General features: G+C 32.0%; 3 protein-coding genes across 6 annotated transcripts; 1 reads left to right on the top strand and 2 right to left on the bottom strand.

Moving 5' to 3' along the window:
* Window positions 1-154: 154 nt before the first annotated feature.
* On the bottom strand, window positions 155-3,171 carry LOC101252420 (zeaxanthin epoxidase, chloroplastic). Its single transcript, XM_004228427.5, has 5 exons — window positions 2,827-3,171; window positions 1,403-1,467; window positions 1,258-1,318; window positions 798-944; window positions 155-338 (listed from the first exon to the last, which is right to left on the bottom strand). Exons 1-5 carry the CDS (start codon window positions 3,065-3,067, stop codon window positions 244-246), a joined length of 609 nt encoding a protein of 202 aa, XP_004228475.1. The 5' UTR covers window positions 3,068-3,171; the 3' UTR covers window positions 155-243.
* Window positions 3,172-11,621: 8,450 nt separating this feature from the next.
* LOC100037511 (GAMyb-like1) lies at window positions 11,622-18,563 on the top strand. 4 transcript variants are annotated; one of them, XM_010320926.4, is made up of 5 exons: window positions 11,667-12,174; window positions 13,919-13,973; window positions 14,071-14,424; window positions 17,039-18,026; window positions 18,119-18,563. In XM_010320926.4, the coding sequence occupies exons 3-5, from the start codon at window positions 14,074-14,076 to the stop codon at window positions 18,391-18,393; spliced, it is 1,614 nt and encodes a 537-aa protein (XP_010319228.1). In that variant the 5' UTR covers window positions 11,667-12,174; window positions 13,919-13,973; window positions 14,071-14,073; the 3' UTR covers window positions 18,394-18,563. The 4 variants fall into 4 exon arrangements, with proteins under 4 accessions (XP_010324959.1, XP_010319228.1, XP_069149090.1 ...); XM_010326657.4 differs by lacking the exon at window positions 13,919-13,973 and having other exon boundaries at window positions 11,622-12,174; XM_069292989.1 differs by lacking the exon at window positions 13,919-13,973 and having other exon boundaries at window positions 12,115-12,712.
* A 491-nt stretch (window positions 18,564-19,054) lies between these two features.
* LOC101252710 (BTB/POZ and MATH domain-containing protein 4-like) lies at window positions 19,055-26,490 on the bottom strand. Its single transcript, XM_004228428.5, has 4 exons — window positions 25,653-26,490; window positions 22,398-22,743; window positions 21,874-22,150; window positions 19,055-19,854 (listed from the first exon to the last, which is right to left on the bottom strand). The coding sequence occupies exons 1-4, from the start codon at window positions 26,057-26,059 to the stop codon at window positions 19,667-19,669; spliced, it is 1,218 nt and encodes a 405-aa protein (XP_004228476.1). The 5' UTR covers window positions 26,060-26,490; the 3' UTR covers window positions 19,055-19,666.
* Window positions 26,491-27,930: the final 1,440 nt, after the last annotated feature.

Raw genomic sequence — 27,930 nt, 5'->3', positions numbered from 1 at the left:
AATACATATATTTTCCCAGTGAGCCGGTTCGGTCGGAAAATGAATGAAAACATCATGTTCTAACTAATTCACTAATGAAATACAGTTGTTTCTAGTAGTGGAAAACCAAAAGGGTAATTAACCTCAAAGTCAAGAAGAAAATGGATAGCATAAGTTCAATAAAAATCACATTTATATATATATATATATATATGTTTCCTTTGTTTACAAAATTATTGCAGATAATAGAATTCTGGGCTCTTTTTAAGTGCTACTTGGTTCCTCCTCTTCAACTTCAGATGCATTAGTTTCCATCTTCTCAAACTTTGCAACTCGAAAAATCGCCAAATTAGTATCCCCTGAATGACAAGATGTTTCGAAAAGACTAATCAACTCGGGGTAGTAGGATGTTTAACACGTATCATACAAGAGTTTTAACTTTTATAAACTGACGATTTAAATGAACTTTTAAGAGTATTAAGGTCACCTAACTCATAATAAGTGACACTAGTAAACCAAAAAAACAGAAAATTTAGAACATGATGATGGTTTAAATGTTGCTTACGTTGTCAGTGTATATAAGTTAAATACTCGCGCAAACAATACAACCACTCATAAATCATAAGAAAGTATGAGAAAAGAATTTAGTGAATGGAAATGAAAGATAGAAGAACTATTGTAAAGTATGCTTTTTTCTTCACAAAGATGATGTAACAAGTAGTAGCGGAGCTAGGATTTTGGTTCAACATATGAAGAAGTAGACACACGAAGTTGATAAAATGTGAGAAAAAGGAAAGCAGGGCGGTGAAAGCTTTTACCAAACGTCACGAGACTTCCAGGCAATGCAGCAGCAGCCACACCAGGTACGAGCCTTTTCTCACCGATGAAAGTACCATTCGTGCTGTCTAAATCTGTCACTACGAGATAGTCCTCCATGTTCTGCAGCCGAGCATGTATTGCAGATACTGTTTGTACATCAACAGATTTTCAGATATAAGCAGAAACTAAACGTTTCGTTTGGCAACAGTTTGTTCTCTTATTCAGAAAGAGTTTAACTTATGTATACTGACGGTGTAATTTACTACTGAGTCACCTCAAAGAAGAGAGGCAACCAGTTATAACAAGTTAAATAGCATCGATAGTGTAAAAGTTGCAGTAAACTGTGCCACGGAAGATCAAGTTGGTGAGTCGTGTGATTAGAAAACTTCCCAGACAGTTCGGAGAGGACTGAATTAGAACGAGAGGTTATATAAGCTATCACACGAATGGTTTTATTACCTGTAGGCACCGGAATGACTACATCAGCCTTATCAGCAACGCGTCCAACAATTACTGCACCCTAAAGATGTGTAACAGAACTTGCAGTTAACATACATGACATACGTCGAAACAGGAAACTGGATCATCACATCATACTACTTACGGAAGGTATTTCAAGAGAGCGCGGCTTTGCAGTTGGAGAACCAATGTGTCTTGTGTCTCCATCACCTTAATTTTGATGTATTCAACATTTGATAGTAAGTCAATAGCTCTAAACTAAACATCAAACAAAATGCTAAAAACTCCTCGTGTCGTTAACCATATACTATACTCTGCAGCTTATACACATCGATTATCTTGCTTCAATGGATCAACAATTAGCAGTACATATAGCGTATGAACAGTGGCGGAGGAATTTCACAAAGGGTATCCAGAAATAGCACAACAAAAGTGGGATAAACATTTGCTACTAGTCGTGAGAGTCAAACACGCAAAGCATTGTCTCATTACAAGCGTCTGAAATCATTAGGCTACAATAGCTTGTTGTATTAAGGGTGTTCAATATATGTTATTTAATCATTTCGTGTATTACTTAATTTGTATATACAATATTTTTTTTCTAAATTGGACACCCTGACAACCATGTAGCTACGCCACTGTGTATGAGCCATAGTAATGAAGTCAAGAACAAAGAAAAACAGCATAAGTTTAGTAACACTACTCACCAAAAGTCTAGGCAGATGGAGGACATCACTTAGCATTGTATTTCGTCATTTTCAACGACTTCATTGACCGTCAAAACACAACCTTTTCACCCATTTTATTGACCTTTAGGCAACATTCCTAAGTGCAGTTTTTTTTAACCAAACGGATCTTAGACCTAATTCACATCCAAAAACTAGCTCAAAAAGAGTCGGATTGTCTAGGTAAAAAGTCCAGGGTTCTCGTCCTTCACCGGCGGGACTCATTCCATTCATCACCCTTTTTTCTTTTAAGTACTACTCCTTCGTTTCATTTTACTTGACCTCTATATTATGTCATTTTACTTGTCCATTTTAGTAAATCAAGTGCCCTTAGTTTTAAATAATTACAATAGTTGTACTTGTCCAATATAAAATTCCAAAACATCGTTAATAACGTTAATTAGTAAAATACACTTCTAATAACCTTTCTTAAGCGACATACATTATAATAAAAATAACTTTTAGCAGCAATAAATATTGATATTAATAAAGAGTGTTAAAATCTTTATCGGCATTAGTTAAGTGTTATTAGAATCAATATCGCTAAAGGCTTTGAGGACATATACAAAGAGTACTAATTGCCGCTAAAATACATATTTAGTTCTTAATTGCCGCGAATGATTATTTTTTATGTAGTGATATCAAGTCAACATGGATCAATTAATATAAAACGGACAGAGTACTAGCATTTCATAAATTCGATCCCATTCTACAATTAAAGTACTAACACACCACCACCACCGCCAACAACAATAACAACATAATGTAATTCTACGAGTCGAGTCTGAAGAGGATAGTGTGTACGAAAGAAACTACTACATGTTAAATAAAAAAGAACACATACCTATAAATTCAAGAATCCATGATACTGAACCATTAGTTGAATTACTTTCAACCATAGAAGCATAGATAGGTCCAAAATGCCTCAATTGCCTAGCACTACATTTTATTTTTTTGGTTATGCAATTATATCCAAGAAAATTAATTGAATTTGAAGAAGAAATAGTAACTCTAGAAGGGAAAAAAGATGGTATTTTTGGGAGATTAGCATAAGAAATAGACTGTGAAGTTGTAGTTAATTCCATTTTTTTTTTGTGATTTTTTTGGTTCACTCTTTATGACATGTATTTATATGGTTTGTGGATAAAATTGCTTTGGAGGAAAATGTGGTTGAGAACTTGGCTTTTATAAAATGTTATAGTCACCAAGATTGTGGATAACAAAAATGTCAAAAAGTAATACTAGTGCCTCCTAGCAAAAATTAATTTTGTTGGACACTTATAGTTTCTTTATTAATTATAATTTTTAGATTTTTATTTTTGATATAAAATCTATAAATATATTTTTTAATTTGATATAGCTGATATTTATGTTCTCAAATTTTATGTGTGCACAAATAAAAAAATTAAAGTTGTATAAAGTATGCTAAGTAGACACAAGCTCGAGGCCTATCTAGGAGGAGGTTATCGAGTTCACGTGAATCTGTGCTCTCCTCTCGAAATAGTGTTATAATTTTTAAAATATTTAAATATAGATATATGAACCCACATTTGAAGTATCATATAATCTCGTGCGATGATGATGGGTCCACCTCTCTAAGTGAATTTAGAAATTTGAACCTTTTATATTTTATTTTTCTTTTTATAATTGGGTAACACCTCTGATCTAAGTGGTTTGAATAGATAATAAAGTAAAAATCCTATTGGCTAGAAAATCTTATCAGGTATTTTACTTATATTATTTTACCTTTTGAACATTTTTACCCTTATAACTTTAATACCTTTTAATTAAAAAAAGATCAATTTATTTTAAAATAAAGGGAAAATGCACAAGTACCCCTCAACCTGTGTCTTAAATCTCAGAGACACACTAAACTATATTAAGATCCTATTATCCCCTGAACTTATTTTATAAATAATTTTCTATCCCTTTTTGGCCTACGTGACACTAGTTTGAAAAAAAAATGTCAACACACGTTGAGCCCAGTAGATAGTGTCACGTAGGCTGAAAAGGAGTAGAGAAATTGTTTATAAAACAAGTTCAGGGGGGTAATAGGACCTTAGTATAGTATAAGTGTGATTCAGAAATTTCGGGCATAGGTTGAGGGGGTACTTGTGCATTATCCCTAAAATAAAAGAGATATTATAGATATTTTTATTTTTCTGGTCATTCAATATTATCATATAAAAAATAACTTTGTACCAATAATTTTAAAATTTTTAATGGTTTTTAGAGATAAGAACATACTCCCTCTGTCCACTATTAATTGTCATAGTTTCTATTTTAGAGTCAAACTATAAGAAATTGGACAAACATTTTAAGATGCAATTTTTCATCATAGACATATGCAAAAAATTTCAATTTATAATACTTTTCATATAATTTTTGAATATTTAAATTTTTTGTTTAAAATATTGAATTAATGTAGTCTAATTTAAAAATTTTCGAAAAGCGCAACATGACAGATAAAAGTGGATGGACTGAGTAGATGTTAAACCAATATAATTTATATCTTAGATCCATCTTTTCGTAAAAATGCATCCATGATCTTAAAATCTTGAATACGCCTCTACCACATATTCTATACAATACATAACATATATAATACAAATCAGTTTGAATATGTCGCTCGAGCTTTAAAAAAAACTCAGGTTATACAATTTGGATTTTAAAGTGTGTGACCCAATAAAAATAAAATAAGTCTCATAAAATTTGAATCTTTCCATTGAATAAACTTCTCCTAAATTAAAACTCTATTCTAAAAAGAATTATAAGTGGGGGACTTTTAATTATTTTTTTTGGTTGAATTTGGGCTAAGATTCAAGAAATACAATTATTTTTCAACTCAAAAATTGTTTGGACAATGAAATAGAGACCGATTGAACTATGAAGAAGTAGGGTTATTTAAAATCAAATTGAAATTTATACTTTAAATTAAAATAATTATATTTGTTCATAGATAATAGGTTATCGATTTAATGGTTATGATTATTTCAATTATTCAATTGTCGGTTTAAGATTTTTTCTTAATGGCTTAATTTATAACCAATAGAAATATTAAATTATATTCAATAATATATATTTTTATTTTGGCAGTCTCAAACTTTCGATTATTTACAATGTGTTAGTGTTGTTTTTGAGCAAGATACAATCTATCAACTCGTGTGGTTGTTAATTTGGTATGTCACCATGTTTCTAAGTGATTTTTAGTCATTTATTTTTTGTGTCAAATCTTTACGGTTAAATCGACAATCGAATATAAGTCAATATTTTAATGATTCTTAACGGTTTAGTATATTTACAAATCAATAACCATAAGTCGAAATGAGAATCAAATCGACCGATACACAGCCCTACTACGAAGAGAATGGGGCTGGGGAGAACCAAAACAAATATTTTTTTTTTAGAAAAATTAGAAAATATTTATCCTATGTTAACTCAGAAAAGATTAAGAAATAGAAGGAATTAGTTTTAGGTTATCAAAATAATAAAACCTATGATGGGGTCACTTTAATCTTTTATATATGATATATATTACCAGTTTAAAAGCTACACGAAGTTATTCTATTTTAATTATTAAAATGAGATGAAAAAAAAAGTTTATTCTCCATTTATTTATTAGTTAAAGTGGCTTTATTTTAAATAAAAATATATATATTATCTGAATACTTTGATAATAATTATTTTATGTCATCAAACTAACCCGGTCAGTAAATTTCATTTAAATTTTGATGAAAAATTCTAATAAAATGGAAAAATACTTTTATTTTAAAATATTTTTCCAATTGAGTAAGATAAATATTTTTTAATTTAAAAATCATGTTAGGGAAAATTTGTTTAGAAGAAATATATATATATATATATATATATATAAATTTCAAAAAAGATAGTTTTAACCGGTTAAGTAACAATAACGACATTTTCTATCATCTAGAATATTTTTATTCATTTTACATAATTTAAAAATAAGTTTAATCCTTTTATTTAGAATAGTTTAGAAGGGTAATACACTTTTTAGAATAGTTTAAAAGGGTATATTAAGATGTATTTCTGATATTTTATCTACAGTTAAAAGAAAATATCTGTATATCTTTTCTCTATAAATAACACAAAAAACTAAATAAATAAAAAGTATACTCTAAAATATAGTATACATGTCCTTCACATGGTTTTCAACTAAAATAAAAACAAGAGACATTTCATTCTTGAACTTTTATGTTTGTTTGCTCTTATTTGAATAAAATTAGGTATATGTGAAATGAAATATTTGAATTCACATATACCAAACATCTTCTCATATATATATATATATATAGAAGGATATGTATAGAAATGTTCAAGAAAACCTTTTTTCTTCTCATGTGTTTTTTCTAATAAAAAAGGAAGTTTCATCATTTGAATGAGTTATTATTATTTTTTCTTTATTATCCATGACAATATTTGAAAAGAAAAATAATAATCTTTTATCAAGAAAAATAACTAATCTCTGGTCAATGAATTTATATCATTTATAAAAGAAATTTATATCAAACCGCATACTGTTATTGAAAAATAGATAAATTATTAAAATTATTTTTTTCACTGATCACTAATCTAGAGAAACAATTCATTTATGATTACACTACCCTATCAATCATTAACTTGATTAATTATCAAATACAAGTAACAGATTTATTGGTTATTTCATATTTTATTCATTGATTTTCACCTTATTATCTCAGTTATTTTATTTTTCGTTCATTTCTTTTCACCTTATTATCTCGTTGTATAATCTTGTTTTTTAATTCTAAATGAAATCTGCTAGACTGTACGAATATATCAATGAATTTATAAATTTGTTATTATTCGAACAAAGCTCGCTTAACCAATTCATTCCTTTTCACCTTATTATCTCATTTATTTCATTTTTCGTTCATTTCTTTTAATCTTATTATCTCGTTGTATAATCTTGTTTTTTAAATCTAAATGAAATCTGCTAAACTGTACGAATATATCAATAAATTTATAAATTTGCTATTATTCAAACAAAGCTCACTTAACCAGGGACAGAATTATGTCAAGTAATCATGTCAAGTGCTTAGAATATTTTTTTAAAAATGAAATATACACTGCAATCAAATGCATATATATAACTTAAGATATTTTAGATTTTTATTGATATTTTTCAAAATGATATACGAATTAAGAAAAAATCGCGAAAAAAATATATTACAACATTAGATAAGAAATATGTACTTTTACCTAATTTATTTTATCTTTAATAATTTCTTTACAGAAAATCTTTACATAAATATCTGGATTAATTTATCATTTACTCTTCTAATCTATATATAAACTACATTGTTATGAAACTATATAAAATAATGAGAAGAATAAAGAAGGGAGAAGAAAAACGATTTCTTATTCATCTTTAATTGTAAATATATTATTAATTAAGTAAATAATTTTTTTTAAAAAAAAATAAAAATAAAATTGCAGAGAGTACAAATCCCTTGTTTGCATTAAAGACTTTGTAGAATTTTAGGCTTTACAATCTAAGCATAAATAGTACTAATTAATGTCACTGACTTAAATTGTACTTTTAAATTATTCTCTGGCTATGTTTCCTCTAATTTGGGGGTGGGGTGGGGAGATATATTATGAAATTTTATTAAAGAATTTTTTTTAAAAAAAATTGACCAAACTTCTAACTCAAATTCCTTATATGGTACTTCTTCTAATTTAAATTAATTTTAAAAAAATAGAAATATTAAGTGATGTTTTTATCTTTTAACTAATTTTTTTTTTGTTTGATATGATTAAAAGAATATTAAATTTTTTACTTGAAAAAAATGCATGTTGTCTTTATACATATCAATATCATGAATAGGTTGGTGAGATATATATATATATATTTTAGAAACTTTAAATTGGCTAAATTTTATATTCCTTAATAAGTATTCCTTCTATTTTAATTTTTTTTTTTATCTTTTTTTTAAAATTAATACATGTTTCTTAGTTTGATAATCTTTTAATTTTGACATCGTATATGACAAGTTTGTACATTATATATACATCTGGCTAGGGCTATATTTACTTTTTTTTTTCAAAATATTTTTTCACTTTGCTTAAGAAGCAATTTTTGGACTTTAGAAAATTCCAAATTCAATTTGATTTGGATTCCACATTAGGAAAACAACTTAGAATATATTTTCCAATTTATCTTCATAATTTTAAATAAATATTCTTTTTTCCCCCGTAAAAAGTACAATCAAACACAACTTCATATTTAAGGATATCTACGAAAAAATAAGAATTAATTCGAGAAAGTGACAGTGAGATGGTTCAAACATGTGAGAGGAGATGTCCAAATGCCCTAGTGCACATGTGTGAGAGGCTGAGTATGGATTGTTTCAAGAAAGGGGATAGATCGAAGAAATATTCGGGAAAAGTAATATTAGACAAGATACGATACAATTTGAGTTTACTGATGATATAAATTTAGATAGGAGGTTGTAATGAAAGTGAATTAGGATAAGAACTTGGTAAGTAATCGTGCATTATATTGTTGTCGTTTATATATAATACTAGTAGTTGTAGATTGCTAGTATATGTTACTTTTTGTATTTCAATTATTATTATTTTTGAACAGCTAAAGGTCGATCAAACAAAATTATTTTTCTATCTCTGAAGTAGGGGTAAAATTTATATTTAATCTACCGATTTTCAGGTTAAAACTTAAAGCGCGGAATTTTTTTTTATAGTGTAATGCAAACATCCTCTTTCTTATAATATAATATATACTCTACTCGCTGTCCAACAATAGTTGTTCCTTATTGACTAAATACGCCTCTTGAGAAACAATGCATAAATAATATTACTATATTATCCTTTAACTTTATTAAATTTAATAATTTGAAAAATGTGTTAAGTGATAAATAAAATTTAATAGTGAAGATAAAATAAATTATCGCTTGATTTTATAGATTAGATAAATATAGTTGGATAACTATTTTAGTATAGGGGTTAACTATTATTGAATAAAGTAAAAAAAATAAATATAATCAAGCTCTCTTTGTTGTGTTATGTGGACCCTACAAATTGCTTCCTAATTCTTTAGTTAATTAATTAATCATTTCCTAATGATCAACCCCATAGGCCATACATAAGTGAATAATTTATTGTCCCGTTTGATGTGGTATTATTTTTATATTTTTTTTTAATAAAAATTTATTATAGTATTTTTTTATCAAAAAAACATTTTTAACTTTTTTTTTTCTTGTACGGTTATGACACATATTTACTTTCTTGAAAATCTTATGGAATATTTAAGATAAAAAATTTAATTATTATTTTTAAAAAAAATTGATCTTAGTGATATATATTAGAGGAGATTTTATTGAATATCCTTTTGGTAATTGGTATAAAAAAATCAATTAGTTCATTAAAATATTAAAGGGAATATTTTGAATAATTCTTATTTTAATTCTCTTATTTATGATTGTAAGAAGCTAATAAAAGATTTTCCATTAATGTATATTTCTCTTGTTAAAAAATTCAGCAAAATTAAGGTGTAATATGTTTTTTAAATTTGGTTTTTGTTTATATTTATGTCTTTTAATTTTTGGTGTGCTTAAAATAGAAACTTAAACTCATATAAAGTTGAATAAATAGACACATGTCTTCAGGTGGCATAGCCAGAAATTTCACGAAGGGTATTCAAGAATCGCATAGGTAAAAAAATAATTTGACGTATGGGTGCACTAAGATTTTGAAATCGAACTATGTAACATTAACAATTAAATTTTTTAATGAAAAAATATACTAAATTTTTTAAAAATCAAACCACGAAAGATTTAGCTTGAATTTTCATGTTTATTAAATAGGAAGTGGACGAAAAAGAAAAAAAGAGAAAGAGAAAATTCCGTTTATGATGAAATCACTTTTATACTTCAAGATTTCACCAATCTATGGCGACTTAACAACAAGATATGAAAAATAAAGAGTAAAATCAAACGAGTTTTTCTAAAAAAGAAATTCTATATAGAGCCTTTTTCATTTTTAATAGCGGCATAAAAAAATTCCTAATTAAATTTAAATTAAATAATTACTTTTAAATTTTTTTAAAAAAGTGATCAAAATTTAATGTTTACTGTTTTTTTTATTGTATTTTAAAGTTGTAGGTCTCTAATTTGAGATTATTTTAATAGATAATATGAGTTTTGAATTGTTGAAAAAAAATATTTATTAATCATGATTAGGTCTCTAATCAAGATTTTTAATAGATAATATTTAGTTTGAATTATTAAAAATATAATTGATTCATTAACTATAATTAGAACATAATTAGGAGCTTTTTGAAAATGTAAAAAAACAAACGCAGCGCGCGTTGATCCAAAGATATCGTTGAGATAGGAGACTTTAGTGTGCTTAAGAGCGTTTAAAATGTATTATTTAACCATTTAAGGTGTAAATTGTAATTTTTTGATGAAGATAGTGTACCTCCGCCTCTACACGTCTCCTACATTACGTTTTACATGACAATTTGAGCCCTACGTGATGTCATATCTGCATTATCACACGTAAAATTCACATTTTTGCTTATTCAATTTTATTACAAATTTAAGTATCTGCTCGTACATTTCAAAACTAAAAAACATGTTTATATATTATGCAAGTTATTTCTATATTTAGTTAGATATAATGGGGATTTTATATCATTTATTTCTAATACAATAAATATATATTAATATATACTCGCTTATGATTTGAAAGTATTAATTGGAAAGACCTTCTTTTAATAAATAATATATATAAAAAAGGAACTACTAAGTCACATGATTTTGAAACCAATAGAGTAAATAATTCTTTATTTATACAACCCCACATGTTAAAAACTCTATTTTTCTTTGTCTTTTATTTGCAAAGTAATTCAAGATTTCCTTTGCTATATATATTGTTTTTAAGAAAGAAGAAAAAATGGAAGAAAAGATAGAGAAAATATAAAATACCATCAAAGAATATGGTGTCATGAATAAAATTATTTTCTCTTTAAATGAAAATTTTGTTTTTTAGCTTCGAGTTTGAAAAAAAAAAATTAATAAAGAATTTTATCCGACCAAAGTCGTTTAGAGGTCATTTAATAAGAAATAAGTTATTCATCTATTAATTTTCGTATAAGTCATACGGTGTTTTCTCGGTAAATGCAAAATAAGTTATTCTGCATAAAATTAATACGACGTTTGGTTGACAATTTAGAAATCCGGATATATGATATAACTAAAAGAATTATATGTATTATTTAATGCTATGATAGACAACTAAATAGCTAATACATGTATAACTAATTGATGCATAACTAAGTAACCATAAATTCACTCGTAACTAATCCCTATATCATTAATATCTGGATAACTCTAATCAACTACTAAATGACCCTCAGGTCTATCTAATATTTGAATTAGTCTTTGTTTTACTATTAAAAAAACAAAAAAGACACATATAAGTCTGTCTAACATAAATTTGAATTAGTCTCGATTCCAATGCAGATAACGAATATTCGAAGAAAAACAAAAACAAATAAATAAGGGTGGGGTGGGGTGGGGGTGTGCTGGGGGGGGGGTTAAAAGTTTCAAATTAAGTCATTTTCCTTAATTTAATAATGTGGGTGTTTATCTATCCCTAATCTTTCTCCTATATTTTCTCACTCTTTTTGTTGCAATGTAAAATCTCTCTCTTTTTTTCCCTTTTGGCTTCTTTATTTGAAATTCCTTAAGCTGCTGACACCTTAGCTATCTCTTGTTGTGTTTCTCTTTTCTCAAACTCTTTTTGTTTTCATTAATAACTGGATCTTGATTTCTTTTTCTTCACCAAACTAACAATTTTGGGGTGTTTTTGCTCAAAAAAGATTCTTACTTTTTGTTCATTTACTCATTTTTAAAGCTTGGGGTTTTGCATTACCATTTCATCTTTCAATTTTGTTTAATGGGTCTTCAAAAAGTTTGAGTCTTGGGTATTGTATAATTCATGTTTTTGAGTTTTTGAGTTCATTTTTTTTTTTAAAAGGGGTTCTTGTATATTGAGTTTTAAGCTTAATTTCTGTGTTTTTTTTTCTCTGTGTTGAATTCTGTTGATTTTTTGTTGAGAGATACTGATAAGTGGTCACTAGCTCCCAAGACTTTGTTGGACTGCTTCACTAGCTTTCTTAATTCAGGTATGATTAAATGTTGATTTTGTGATGAATTTTTTTAGTTTGAGCTTGTTATGTTACCTGGTTTTATTAGGCCTTTACTTGTCTAAGCATTTTTGTATGTATTTTTTTGGTGGGGGGGGTGGGGGTAGGGGAGGTGTGAATGGGTTGTAATTGGTGTGAGTGAAGTCTGTAAATTTTAGGAGTTCATTTTCATTTTGATAACAAGGAGGAGGATATACCATTGTAATCTCATTAGTGGGGTGTGGGGAGGGTGGTGTGTATGCACTCTAGCACAACAAGGAAAAGAAAGATCGATTCTTTGGAATCATTTGTGAAGGTAAGAGTGCTGTGGATGAAGTTTTATCGAACAACGAAGAGAAAGATCGATTCTTTGGAATCACTTCTGAATGTAGAGTGGCGTGGATGGAGTTTTATGGAACAACGAAGAGAAAGATCGATTCTTTGGAATCACTTCTGAACGTAGAGTGGCGCGGATGGAGTTTTATGGAACAACAAAGAGAAAGATCGATTCTTAGGAATCGTTTCTGAAGGTAGAGAGGTAGGTTTCGATAGATTTTCTTATTTGATTAGGCGTGTTAAATTGGTTTTGGGGTTTGGAGGGGGTGGGGCTAGGTGTGAATGGGATTTTGTTAGTGTTAGTGAAGTCTGTAAATTTTCAACTAGGAGTCCAAGTGTGAGTAAAGCTAGTGTTGGTCATGGATTTTGAAAATTTCTTCATATATTTATTTGGCCATGAAATTTGACTAGATCTTGAAAAAATATCTTCAAAATATTTTCAAGTTTCCAGACCAATTTTTTGGGAAAATTTTCACTTCCACTCGTAAAGCTTCAATTTTTATCATAGAAAAATGCATGTACAGACACAATTTCAAGTTTCAAAATCACAATTTCAAGAACTCAATTTTCAAGTTTCGACTTCAAAATAATATTTTGACGTGGTTGAGGATTAGGTCACTTGGTGAGCTCCCTGCCTTCCATAGTGGAGGTAGAGAGTTCATTAGTAGTGTAGCTTCCGCTTCCGCTTTCCCCGGTCCATGATGTAATAAAGGAAGTGTAGGTATTTTAACTCTTTTAGTGTGAGGTTATGCTGTGCAATACAATTAACAAGACGTTTTGTACATTTTTGCTTATGTTATTTTAATCAGAATTTTCATAGTGAAACCAACAAGAGCCTATTGGTGGAAAAGGTTCCCCAACGAAATTGATTTCCTTTGCAGCTAAATCGTTGAGTTCGTGGTATGCTGATTTTGAAGCTAAACGATTGATCAATATTACAGTCATCTTCTTTTATTTTTTTGTTTTCAGAAGTTAACAGCTTCTTTATTTTATTCGACAAATATGACGTATATATTTATTTGCTTTGATCAAATCGTAAAGTTATTCTATATAACTACGATTGAGCTCAGTGAATTTCTTTGTGGACTGCATAATATAAACACTTTTACTTCTTCTGTTTCATCTCATTTTACCCCAAATAACTTATTGTGTCGTTTTATTTCGTGGTTAATGAGATAAGGTGGGTCTGGTGAGTTTTTAGAAGTTTGATGCCTTGAATTATTTACCGGGGAATTCTGAATAAGTTATCCCTTTTCATCTTTTATGTTATTCTGTGTGAATCTATGTGAACTTGCTTTCTGAAGTTGGTGGTTTATATCTATCGTTTCTAAATTCTGTGGGTTCAGCCCTTTTGTCGTGCTGTTATCTGAATAAAATTCTCAACTTATCCCAAGTTTTTTTTTGGCAGTTTGTGATATTAAGCTCGACTGGCTTCGTCGTGAACGAGGTCACTCGCTTGGAACGTATCGCCTTTATTTTTGCCTCGACTTTATAACAAACAATTTTATCTCCTTCTATTGGCAATTACATGCTATTTTTTTATTTATTGAACATTTTTAGGATATGAGCATCAAAAGTGAAACCGAGGAAAGGATGACATCCAAAGTTGACATGGATTCACCAGATGAAGCTAGCGGTGGAGATTTAGGAGAAAGTGTACCACTTAAAAAAGGTCCCTGGACTTCTGCGGAAGATGTAATTTTAGTGGATTATGTAATGACACATGGTGAGGGGAACTGGAATGCTGTACAGAGGCATTCAGGACTTGCTCGTTGTGGTAAAAGTTGCCGCTTGCGGTGGGCAAATCACCTGAGACCAGATTTAAAGAAAGGTGCATTCACACCAGAGGAAGAGCAGCGGATAGTTGAACTGCATGCTAAAATGGGAAATAAATGGGCACGCATGGCTGTTGAGGTTCATACTATCTCTCTATCTTTTCATAAAATCTTCAAATAAAATGTCTTTAACTGGCATCTGTCATTTATGTTTTTTACTTCATATTAGTTCCTATTTAAGTTGGATTTCCTACCTCCGATAAGTTAGAGGTTTCTGCCATTACTGTGGACCAGTAGTCCTTGATAAGTACTCTCTTTATTACTCCCTCTATCAGATTTTATGTGGTATGCTTTTTTTTAGTCTATCCCAAAAGAATGACATATTTATATATTTAGAAACAATCTAACTTTAAACTTCCTATTTTACCCTAATGAGATGATTTAGTACTACAGAGATGTCGATGGCTTGTTTTATGCCTTAATTTCCTCAAGTTTCAAAAGTCTTTCATTCGTAAACGTTGTGCTCAGTCAAACAACATCAGGTAAAATGACATGGAGGGAGTAATACATAAATTTTTTGATTAAGTAACTAGTGCTCCCTCCATCTTAATTTATGTTGCACTGTTTGGCTTGGCAAAAAGTTTAAGAAAGGATGACTTTAGAAATTCGTGGTCTAAAATATATCTTAGACATTTTGTGGTTATAAATCATTTCATTAAGCGTAAAAGGGGAATTTTAAAGTCAAGTTGTTTCTAATTATAGAAAAGTGACAAAGTTACCTATTTAAAAAAAAATATAGAAAAGTGATGTTCAATTTGAGATAAACTAAAATGAAAAGGGTCCGACATGAATTGGGACAGAAAGAGTATTGTTTTGATCAGTATGTCGTCTAATTATGAGTTTCTGCTATCCTTCAAATTTCCAGTTGCGTGTCAGGGGATCTTAATCTGTTCAGTCTTTTAATCAGATTTAGTTTTTTTCTTTCCGGTATCCCCCTGCTTGTAATCATGATATCCCAAACTCTATATTTGTTACAACTTTGTGTTATCGTGTTAAATTATAATAAGTAATCCTCAATGATACAGTTGAGGCCTTTCGGAAACAGCCTCTCTACCTCCACAAGGTAGTGGTATGATCTGTGGACACTCTACCCTCCCCAGACCCCACTTAGTGGGATTTCTCTGGGTATGTTGTTGTTGTTGTAATCCTCAATGATACTACAATGTACAACGGACAAAAAACACAGTAAGATCCTCACTAAGAGCACTTCCTAAAACCAGTCCTGATGGCTCCTCTTGTTGGACTGAACATGGGCCTACCGAATTGTTTCTCAAAGAACTAGCAACTGAGCTAACTTTGGCAGTCATCAATAGCATCAGTCATGTCAATAATTTGCTATGTAACTAGAGCTGCATTTTCTTTAAATCCTGGTCAGAGTATGAAATGAATTTCCTAACTGATAGACTTGTTTCTGTTACGTATGTCGATTGGACTCATTTTCAGAACTGAAGTGGACTCAGATTAATCTATCTTTTGAAAATGAGACTTGAATATTTAGAAATATAAGAATAGTACTACGAGATGCAAATTTCTTACTTCAAAATGATGAAAACATGTACTTCAAATCTTAATGAAGATTGTTGTGATAATTCCTAGAAGCATAATAGGGCTACCACTTCGGGGCACACGGTTCTGAGCCTTAAAATCCAAAATATTACATCTACCCAAATGGGCATTAGGGGTTGATAATGTGAACAGTGTATGGCTGTACCAGCGTAGCTTTGCCAATAAGGCTTTTGTTGGCATTTGTTTTTTCTGTATCTCTTTAAATAGAACTAGTCATTCACTATTGAAGTTATGTTCTCTGGAGTTTATTGCTGCATTTATTTTGCTCTATGTTCGACACTAAGGCGTGTCCAAAATCCACCTAATTATGCCTTGATCAGAAGAGATATGACATGGATTTAGAGATTCATATACCACTGTAACAGTTGCCAGAATCCAAGATGTAAAAGGTTTCGGGCTCAATGAGGTATTGCATCGTCAAGTCTCATCTACATAAACAGATTTATATGAACATTTATTGTACACTTGGTCATTGTCCCTTGACCAGGATCAGGAAAGTAGAGAAACATGTTTGCCTGGTTAAAAGGTGAGAACTGAAGTTACACATAATGAACGCCATATTATCAGAGCCCCTTTCTCCCAAGACGATTTTCTCTAATACTATCTGCTGTCACTTGTAATTGTCCAAGTTACATTCTTCCATCATTTTGATACACATGAGTATGCTTTGGCCTTTGGGTGATATGTATGTATATCTTGTGCGATAATGAATGGTGCTTTTGTTCTTTGTAGAACTTTTACAGTTATACTTCTTTTCGTATTTTTCATTTAAAATAAGATCTCATGACTTTGTAAGAATCTGTCTCAACACTTATTTAGTCCCGGATTTGCTGTCCAACTTCTACTTTAGGTTCTCCGACAGCTCATAATACTTTAGTAGTCTATTATGGACTAGGAAAGGTTCAAATTCTTTAATACACTAACCTATCATTTCTACGCTGAGACCTGCTTCTGCATAAATACCATAATTGAACTCTTATCGCAATAACAATTAAAGAGAAATAATGTAAAGCTGGAGATATAATTTACTGAGTAAGGAATGTGATATCTTCAAATTTCTTTTCAGTTTAATTATCGGTGGTATATGATTCATATTAACTTTTGTTATGCCTTTTCTACCCTTTCAGTTGCCTGGCCGTACAGATAATGAGATAAAGAACTACTGGAACACTAGAATAAAGAGACGACAACGTGCAGGCTTGCCAATTTACCCTGCAGATATTTCTTTCATGGCAAGTCAGAACAAACAAAATGAGGAATTGGGTGCATTCTCCTCCGCAGATGCACAAAATCCTGATGTCTTGGGAATTAACAATTTTGAGATTCCTGCTGTGGAGTTCAAAAAATTGGAACTCACTCATCTGTTGTATCCGCCACAACTTGCAGACATTCCTGCTCGTAGCTTGCTTAATGATCCTGTAAGTAACTTTCTGTCCCAGGGTCATAGAGCTCCCTATAGTAGTACATATTTCCTTTCTACAACTTATCCTGCAAAGCGTATACGAGGATCAGAATCTGTGTTCTCCGGTTCAAATGGTGATCTCCTCAACTCCTTGCAATATCAGAATGACGGTTCTTTGCTTGCTCAAGCTCAAGCTCAACCCTTGGATTTTTCTTCATATAATCATAATTTAACATATGATGATCAGCGAGCAATCTCAAATATAGTTCCGGGCGGCCATGCCTATTTAAATGGCAACTCCTCTTCAGAGCCCACATGGGCAATGAAGCTGGAGCTCCCTTCACTCCAAAACCAGACAGAGAACTGGGGTTCACCTCATTCGGCTCTTCCTTCATTAGACTCTGTTGATATTCTAATTCAATCCCCTCCAGCTGGACATAGTGAATCCGGTAGTCTGTCACCTAGCAACAGTGGTCTACTGGATGCTGTGCTTCATGAATCTCAAACTATGAAAGCTTCAAATGATAACTCATACCAAGGGAACGAGACATCTGGTAATGCAGTCAATAATTCATGTCCAGATCTCAAAGGATGTGATATTTATGGGCATCCAGTCTCTCCTTTAAGTCAATTCTCTGCATCAGTATTCAGTGACTACGCCCCTATCAATGAAAGTTCATTACACGAGTTCCCGTCAATGGCCACAATGCCAGGTAAGGACAGTTTATTTACTGACTACTACTGGTTATCTGCATAGCTGAAGTTTATTGTGTTACTATAATTGGATTCTTCCATGATGTTGAAGGAGGCGAGATTAAGCAAGAGATTGGCGATCTATCCCCCTTGGACGATGAAGACAACACATCAAACCAGACGATCTTTTCCAGTCCCAAGACACAGCATGCTAATAACCATCTGGCTTCGAAAGATCCTTTTGGTTCTTGCTTTTTCGATGATTGCGACTGGGATTGCAAGCAAATCCATGCAGTAACCACATCATCAGGTCAAGCTAATGGACACAATTCTTGTTCTTGGGATGCCATATCAGCCATGGAAGCAACAGGAAGAATGAGATTATGACAGTTTTGAAGTTTTGGTAACATCTTTCGATACAACAGGTTGTTATCTAATGACACTGAGCATGTAATATGAAAACACTTCTGGATTTTCCTGTGTGCTTCGGTTTAAGGCAATTTAGAGACAAACAATGAAACTTTTTTTAATGTGGGATCAAATTGGACTTTGCCTTATCTCAACTGTGTGGGCTGTTTTCGATATTTCATATCGAAAACAAGTAGAACATAGATGCACTAGTTAGCTTGAAGCAATTAATTTGAAATAAAACGTAACCAGGTGCACTAAGTTCCTGTTTTCTGCGGGATACGAAAGAGTTTGATCACATTCTTGCCTTTGATGATGTATATTCACTTAAATTTTGAGTGCAATCGATATAATTTCACAAGCGAGATTTTGTAAAGAATATAAAAAAGGATACATTTTTTGAGATTTCACAAGCAAGATTTTGAAAAGAATATAAAAAAGGATATAATGTACAAGGTAAATCCGCAAAGGAGAGGTAACCTTTCCTAGGCAAGCGCAATTTGACGAGCTCGATTCAAAAGACTCGCTGGTAAGAGGGTTCCGAATTTGAGACCTCGAACATGAAAGTCTCAAGCCCAAACCATTGGGTCAAAATTACATATTTGATAAAATGGGTTGAATAACATAAGAACCAAAAATATAATAAAGGCAATGCTCAAGGCTAAATCATAATTTCCACTATTCAAACAGACATGAGAAAAGAGAATCAACCAAACAACTCATATATCAACAGAAGAATCAACTCATTTCTTCCTATATCAGCTGCTCCTGTCTTAATTCAACAGCTTAAATGACAGTTCTGATCTGAACTTTCACTGAATGTAAAGAACACAACTAGTAAAACATTTGTAGCTAAGAGTTGGTCTTACAGAGTTCCGGAGCAACGGCTACTTGCCAGCTTAGGAATTCAGAAATTTGGTACAAAGCCAGAGAAGAGGCAGCATCGTTTTTCTACTATGCAGCACTTGTGAAGTAGAAACAAGAGAAATCCTCCAATCAGGGGTTGAAGTTATCAAGGCTATAATGGCAACAGCAAAGGTATCGACTTTCTAGAATCATGTCTTAACCCTAAATAGCATACTGAAATCCAAACTTGGTGTCAGCATAAGCGTTCAAAAACTCAGTATGACTGGTATTACAAACAGACTTGTTCGGTATCTCAGAGAACTATAGTACAATTACCCCTTCCTGTAACATTTTCAACACATCTTCCAATATACAGAACAATAAAACCAGGGTTCTCTATCTAAAATCATGTCCGGTGCCTTACCCTCCTGCCATTGGTATCACCACCATCTGAAAGCTGGGCCCAAACGCTTCTAGACTTTCCGCCTCCACTGCTACAATCATCCTCACAACCAGCAACGGTTTTAAGAAGCTCTGACTGAAGAGAAGGGCAGTTTTCCTTAAGGTATTCAAATCCATCTGATTGCATGACAGCTGCAAAAACATGCCAACAAATAGATGAGGGAAACTGCAGTGCAAAAAAAGCACGCAAAAACACACCTGCAGGCTGCAGTTTTCCATATATCGTAGCCTTTATAATAGAAAGGTCCCCAAATGAACTTTAACACTAGTTATAGTCGACGCTAAACTCCCCAAGGAGGCAGCAACTCATCAAACAAATGCTCGAGACATTTGGACATCCAAAGGGATATGCACGTTCTTTTGCAACATTCTATAGCATAGTCATTTTTTTTCTTTGGATCAGGTCTATAACAGTATCTCACTTAGCCTCATGACTTAGTGAGATTTCTTTTAGAGCCCACTTGATGAGAAACAGGTTTGCAATTAAAATAAACTTTGTGATTCATTTCATCATTTTTAGCTCATTCACCAAATAATAGCCTGTTTGAATTGGTTTATTCAAGTGCTTTAAGCACTTTTGGAGTATTTGGGTAAATTAAAAAATGCTTATAGCACACTTGGTTTTAAGCTAAAATGACAAAAATAAGACCAAAGCTATTTCAGAATTTCTAACTTCTGGTTTTTGGCTTATAAGTCAAAAACTAAAAGGCAATCCAAGCAGGTTCTAATATTTCAAGCCCATTTTAGCAACAAGTGCCCCCTCCCAAAAGCACTCAATAACAAAACCAGAAAGTAATACATTGACCTATAATTTTTTTAGGTGTCTTGATTCAAATTTGACACATCCTAACTTGGTGAACACCAAAGCTTCTGATGCAGAAATAAGAGGCTGTGTTTGATGCTTTCTGCTTTAAGGGTTTACAGTGGTGAAGCCAAGTACATTTCTCTTTCAGTTCAGAGAAAAGTCTCATTGCTATTTTGATGTTCATATGCAGAAAAGTCATTTAATTTCCCAATTGAGAGTTTATTTCACTTGAGTGGATTCCAATCATAAATCATTCCATGATGCACCCTAATGCAGCTCTAGAGAAAAGCAACCTAACAACAGAACAACGGTAGCTGGAGTTTGACAGCTAAGTCAGACTTCTTTTGGTGCTATGTAGCGTGTGGCTTAAGACTGGAGGTGCATAGCTGGGTGTAGTCTTGCTGGTACAACAAAGGGAGATTAATGGTTCCATAGAGGTTCAGTTGATAACACAATCGGGTGAAATTGTGTTCAACGGAATTGAAGTCAGCATGTTATCATCAGTGGCACAGATGTACATGAAAAATCATGAGCACAAGTTATAACCATTTCTCATCCCTTCACCAGGGCAGGATAGCAATCCACTTCATCAGTGTACTAGTAGATACTTTTTTGCTAGGGGCTTGTTACATAGTCTAGAAAGGTACTGATCACATGTATATCTGGGATGACATGCAGCTCTTCAAGTTTGTAAGAAGAAGGGAGGCCGTGAAAAAACAAGAAGGTAAAGACAAAAGAAATGCATCATAGAAGCCCTTCACACCCAAATCTAACTCTTCAATAAAATATCTCTAGAGAACCTCCAATGCAAGAGAACCCAAACTGTTGAATATAGGAATGAAATGGGTCCAAATGGAGCGAGAAGGACACTGAGTATTCATATAACGAAGCCTTAGCTAGTAATCAGGCAGAGCTTCTGTGTTTGTCGTTGTTGTTTACGATACTCTAAAGCAGCTTCAATTTAGAAAAGTTCTAAGCAAAATGCTCTTATTCAACCTGGCAGCTGCACTTCTCAATTTTCAGTATTTTTCCATGAGAAGAGTAAAAAAAAAAAGAACATTCTCAATAAAAGAAGAAAGACTTATTTCCTTTATGTCCTATCAGACATAAAATATATGGTCAGCCTCAGGAAAGAAGCGCATAATGCCCTACTGAATAGGTTCTGGAAAGGGGGGGGGACACAAATGACGAGGCAAATGCACAATGTTCATGCTAAACAAACCACCTGTTTTCATTCATTGCAATCCAAGACAAGGAAAATGCACTAGTTTCACCGAAACAGTTCAGGAAAACTGCAGAAATCACTATAAAATATGGACAAGTTGCAATAATAATATCTCTTGTACCTGCAAGATTTTCAGCAGCAAACCTAAGGCAAACTGCTTTGAGTTCCGTGGCATGGTAACGGTCAGCTAAAGCAAGAGTTCTGGAAACAGAGTTCACCGAGATATCTTTGCAAAGATGAGATTCGCACACACGCCTGAGTCTTGTTAATTCATACCGATCGGCTGCTGCTAGCAATTTTGCTGTCAATGTATCGGTCACAGAAGGAATAGAAGAAGAACTAGTATCTTCTATCTCTTCATCTACAAGAGAATCTCTGTATATGAAGTGCAACATAGCCTGTTTTGTGCCACAAGAATAGATATATCAAATGAAGGGTGAGTGAGAATTTCATGTTTTTTCTGAAGTTTTTAATCTTTTTCAGCCAAAACACGGAAGTTACTTTGGAGAAACAAATACAGCAAGAGAGATGGAGCAATGCCACTATTTGAAGCAATGAGAAATTCAGTCTTCTTCGACAGCACAAGAACCAATTTAAAATAAAATGATTAACAAAGTAAAAATGAAAAATGAAATTGATGCTCACTTTAAAGACCCTGGGTTCCATATCTGTGACAACAATCTCCTGCTTATCGCCCATCAGTTCATCAAACAATTCAGTGCGAAATACAGGAGAACGAGCAGTTAATACCAGCTTATGGGCATGAAATTTTTCACCAGCCACGCTGAAAACAACATCAGTGCCTTCCATATTCTCTAATAGCATTCCAAAGTGTGATCCCATATCAGAACCTGGAACCTGGATTGGCTGTAAGCTCGCGATATCAATTGTAGAACGAACAACTCCCACAGTACAGTTGATTTTCAAACAATCATCCTTGAGATAATCTGAATTCTCAAGTAAAGCTCGTCTAAAGAAACGTTTGTATCCCCTGCATACACACAGATAAACAATATAGCAAATTTTGTCTTATGTTGTAACAGCAAATATTAGGCTTAAAGTGAAAGGGAAAAATAAAGGTCGATTAGGCCCAGACAGACTCTAGTTTGTATTTTTTCTTTTCACATTCATGCCAAAGAATAGAAAATTTCAAGAAAGGCAAAAACCTAATAACAGAGCATGTGCCAATAAAGGAATTGCATCACTGTCAGCACGTACCTAATATTGCCCCTAAATACTTTGACCAGTTAGATCTACGTTGCTTGGACTCGGGTGTCCGTATCCCCGAATACTAAAAGCTAAACACTCTACCCTCCCGGACCCACCTGTGGGATTCCACTGGGTATGTTGTTGTCGTATCTAAGATAAAATTATAAAACTATGAGGCAGGATTGAGTAGGGGATGAGGTTTGGAATAGGATTTTGGGGGGAGGGGGGGGGAGGGGGGGAGCAAATAATGAGAGTAGGGAGAAATCCATGGGACTCGTTTCCTACTTTTTACAATAAAAGTCATTTTCCTTAGTTCCAAGAAGCTTTCTTTCCTAAAGAAAATATTTTCCAAAAGTTTTTACCAATCGAATAAGAGAAATACCATACCAAACACAGATGACAATTAGTAAGTAATGAAGAATTTTTTTGTTTCATGCAATTAGTCGATAAAAAAGGATATGATTTCCTTCTAAGAGGCAACACCAAAGGAACATTCTTTAGTAATTTCTTTAGACTTCATTAATTATTCTTCTATCAAATGTATGAATAAAATGTTATTCCTATTCACTCAATATTTCGTAAAAACTTATAGCTATGTTTTATTAAGCATTCTTTGCAGACATACTTGGCATTTTACTGAAAGTTGAGATCTTTATTTGAGAAAGTAAAAAGAAAGAAAAGAGAGCTTTATAAGGAAAGCTAAGTTGGAATTAGCTAACTTATCATTAATTATCATATATAATCATTGGAATCAAAGGCGTTTAATTTGATAAATATAATGTCTAATTGTAAAATTCAGGTATGATCATTTAACCTTTATGTGAGAACTAACAAAAAAGGTGATGAAATTCTATATGTAAAAATGATCTATAAAATACTCTGTGTTACCAGGGCCTGAGGCATAAGGGTGCAGGGGAACTTCAATTGAACCCGATTTGTTGATTGTTATACTATGCAATGTTACAATTACAACATACCAAGGTACTACATCACAAGCTTTTGTATTTATAGTACTAAAATATTGCGAAGGAAATATTATAAAATCTACTACATATATTGATAATATACTTATAAATCTCATATTTGAAAAAAACATTAGCTCCCAAAAATGATATATGACTTGATTTTCGAATTACGGGAATAACTACTAAGTAATAGTAATTGATATTTAAAAATTAATTAAAATACAAACATAATAGTGGGAGGTGCAAAACAAAGAAATAACTTCAATGTCGAAATATATTGACAAAAGAAGATGGGGAAGTGAAGAAGTAAATGAGTTAATAATTTATTCATGTTTTGTAGATATCATCTACTCTCTCCAATCACTTTTACTTGACCTCTTTGAACTTTGCACGTCCCTTAAAGACAATGATATATATGAGCATTTTACTGCAATATCCATACTAATTAATGTTTAGCCTTAGATCTTGTGAAAATAATTTGGATATAAGTAATTAAATATTAAAGGTAAGACATGAAAACAAATATGTTTGTCTATTGAAATGCCAAAAGTGATGAGTAAAAGCAAAAATATATTTTTAGTATAGTCGACTTGCAAGAGTGAATGAAGGAGTAAAAAAGTTGAGATTTTAATGACAGAGAAGGTTATAACGTTACACTCTTTACAAACTGTACTTGATTGCATTATCACAACATACATAGAATTAATATTAAAAGGACGGGTAGAAATCAACTTTCTATCTTCATCCATGGATCCTTTATTCATACTTATTCAATTGGAGGTATGATCCAATCTATATTACCTTTTCATTTTATTTATACAAAAGTATCAAGTAATGTTATTCTTTATTATTTCATTAAACTTGTTTTTGTACAGAAAGAAAAAACAAATTTTATCGCAAACTGGTAGTGAGTAGGAATGGAGATTTCATACTATTTTTCAAAACTCATACAATTGTCCTTCAACTCGATAATTTGACTAACTTCACTTACAGAAAGTCAACCGAGCAACGAGAGAGAGTTGTTCGGATGGTAAACACCCTTACTTTCAACCCGAAGGTTGTGAGTTCGAGTCACCAAGGAAGCAAAGTCATTTAGTTGTGTCCACCAAGAAAGTAAGAAATGCATCTAAATACTCGAACACAAATTGTCATACTTAACAGAATCCCAATTGAACTCTGCCTAATCGAGCTTACCAAAGCATAGCTGGTTCTGAAGCCCGCTATGAAAAGGTGTGTCGCAGTAGGTAGACAACCAGCATAATATCATCTAACTATAGTTAATACCCCTAATACAGAATCCTGAATAAAGAGGATAGAAATATAATTACAGTCGACCCCAACTAATTTCTTTCACAGCTTCACATAAGGCAGAGGAGTTTGATCATTTTGGGGCAATGGTGGACGCATAGAGGCATACTAGATTTACAACAATGACATACCCAATAAAATCCCAGGGATCTAAACAACATACTTGATTTGATTGAACAAAATTCTAATCAACACAATTGGAACTAATACTTCCCAGAAAGCTCACACATAACAGCTGCAACAGCACATCTTTTTAACATAAACCAATACAATAAACAACAACAACAACAATAAAGCATGAAATTCACTTCAAATTAAAGCTAAATTACATAAGCTAAATAAAAAACACAACTTTACCACTGCCCCAAAAGCTGGACATCAAATTAAAACTAAATTAACAGGAGTTAAAGCAAATTACCACATGCTGCCGCGGTATTTCAATGTATATGGTCCACTTTCAAGTGACCGATCAAAATGACTATGAACCTTATGCTTCTCTTTACCACTCTGATCAACCAACGTCAATTCAAACAAAGCCCTAACATCCGTTCCTTCACTCGCCAACGCAATAAAAAGTGACACATACGTTGAATTATCCTCAGGATTTTTCCCATCGGGATAAAAGTAAATAGCCCATTGATGTCCACCAACGGTGAAAGTATCACTCGCGATGTGTTTCCCAACTCCCATTCCTTTCGCCAAAGAATACCCCTGAATCACAAACCGGTGTGAACCGTTTACCGTTTCCGTCACCGACCGGGAACTCGTCGCCCGGGTTAACGGACTCGTATCGGAGACGTGAGTGATTATCGGCTGCTCCGACATTGTGAATTGTGGATTTTTTTGGCTCTTTAGGGTTTGTAAAAGGGGAAATTCATGGAGGAAAGGGACTTACAGGGAATAAATTGAAAAGTTTAGGGCAAAAAATGGGAAGATTGAGAATGAAAAATTGATTTTTAGGGTTTTGGATTTTGTTCGGAAGATTTGAAAGGTAAAATAATGGTCGGAGATTGGGTGGCGTTTAAGAACTTTTGGAGGAAAAATATGAGAAGTGTGAGTACTTCCCATCTTAGTATATGTTTTATGATTATTTTATTTTTCCGACCGACTAAATTTAGATACGTGTCGTGTAGGTATTTATACGAAGATAGTGTTTTCAATGTAAGATTTTTTTTTTTTCATATTCAATGATCGAACACGAGAATTCTATAATTAAGGATTTGATTAAGGAAGAAGTAGATTCGTCGTTTTGCACCAGATTTTTTGATGGTTGATGTGTTCGTTTTTATTAGGTAGCTTATCGAGATTTCATTAAGTTATGAACTAATTATTTAGATACACGCTAGTACACTAATTTATGATGTTACGAAATCTAACCAGATTTTGGTGTGTTGGGATACATGGAGTCAAAATTAGGTGTAATTTGTTTTAGATACACTGTATCCGAGTAGATTCACATATATCTATGATACATAAACAAATTTCGCTCGCCTCCCATATCACTCGCCACTCTCATATCTCGCTCGTGTTATGATACATGTGAATCACATCATATATGTGTAAATAGTAAGTATCTATTATTTAATATGATTCACATTTATATGACTTAAATTTTGGTATGGGATTTTTAAATCCGAGAGAAAATGTAATTATTTCAGACCATGGGGAGAATTAAGAAAGATGATTGAAATGTTTATGTAATTAAATAATTTTTCCAAATTAACTCGTGTTTCACTTGACAGGTATTTTACTAATCATATATTTATTTAAAAGAGAATCATAAGCTCGCCTATATGGCGCAATCACAAACCAGGATTCACTTTTAACTTATTTATTTTCAATATAAACTTTTTTCTTTCATGAAAAGTTGCGATTTTTTATAAAAAGTTGTAACTTTTACGAAGAGTTACAACTTTTATGGAGAGTTGAAAATTTAATGAAGAGTTACAACTTTTATAAAAAAAAAAATGATATGTATGAAAGATTTTGACTTGTCCAAAGTGTTGCGACCATTTCGATAAGACACAATAAACATTTATTCACACTACTCTTTGTTGTCTATAAATAAATAGATTTTCTCTCATTTTATTAATTCAACGAAAATTCTGAACTACTTCTTCTTCTGCACAATTAAATATTTGTACAGTTTGCTCCTGTTTAATGGCTCAGTGACACCATTGTTATTGTATCAACACACTGCCAAATAAAATCTTTCTGCCTTGAGAGGATCTATTCCTTTAAACCTCGATTTCTAAAATGAAGTAATTTTCTTAAGAGATATTGTGCATTCAGTGGGCTCAGCTTATTCCTTTATGTTTCATTTTATTACTTGAAGATCCTGGTATATTTTTTACAGTCATTAATTTATGTTTATTTTATTAATTTTTATTTTTGAGTACATGTTTTAGATTTTGTTGTTTATGTTTATGCTTTTGATTATTATGTTGAAGTAAAAATATGTTAATCAAGAGTTTAATGTAGCCATTACATTGTTGGTGTCATGAAGATTATAATTCTTAAACTTTTGAAATAAATGACTTTGATCTTTATAGTGTTTTCACTGGATAAAAGATCCATGAAATGTCCAAGAAGGAACTATGAGTGTTCAAAAGCTAGGTAGTTCTACAGGACCTTAGAGTTTTATTTATTTAACTTTCTATTTTATCGAGGCATTGAATCGATTAGTGACATCCAAA

Source organism: Solanum lycopersicum, chromosome 1 (genome assembly GCF_036512215.1).
Source record: "Solanum lycopersicum chromosome 1, SLM_r2.1".
NCBI classification, from domain to species: Eukaryota; Viridiplantae; Streptophyta; class Magnoliopsida; order Solanales; family Solanaceae; genus Solanum; species Solanum lycopersicum.
Note: the sequence above shows the minus strand (reverse complement) of the source record. Positions and strands in the feature narration are given on the sequence as shown.

Excerpts from the sequence above, each read along its gene's own strand:
- LOC101252420 (XM_004228427.5), bottom strand. The coding sequence starts at position 3,067 with ATGGAATTAACTACAACTTCACAGTCTATTTCTTATGCTAATCTCCCA. Across the intron at positions 1,319-1,402 it reads GCTCTCTTGAAATACCTTCC|GGTGCAGTAATTGTTGGACG; the intron begins GTAAGTAGTATG and ends ACACATCTTTAG. Across the intron at positions 945-1,257 it reads AGTCATTCCGGTGCCTACAG|TATCTGCAATACATGCTCGG; the intron begins GTAATAAAACCA and ends ATGTACAAACAG.
- LOC100037511 (XM_010326657.4), top strand. The coding sequence starts at position 14,074 with ATGAGCATCAAAAGTGAAACCGAGGAAAGGATGACATCCAAAGTTGAC. Across the intron at positions 14,425-17,038 it reads GGGCACGCATGGCTGTTGAG|TTGCCTGGCCGTACAGATAA; the intron begins GTTCATACTATC and ends CTACCCTTTCAG. Across the intron at positions 18,027-18,118 it reads GTCAATGGCCACAATGCCAG|GAGGCGAGATTAAGCAAGAG; the intron begins GTAAGGACAGTT and ends ATGATGTTGAAG.
- LOC101252710 (XM_004228428.5), bottom strand. The coding sequence starts at position 26,059 with ATGTCGGAGCAGCCGATAATCACTCACGTCTCCGATACGAGTCCGTTA. Across the intron at positions 22,744-25,652 it reads AAATACCGCGGCAGCATGTG|GGGATACAAACGTTTCTTTA; the intron begins GTAATTTGCTTT and ends GTGTGTATGCAG. Across the intron at positions 19,855-21,873 it reads TGCTGCTGAAAATCTTGCAG|CTGTCATGCAATCAGATGGA; the intron begins GTACAAGAGATA and ends ATGTTTTTGCAG.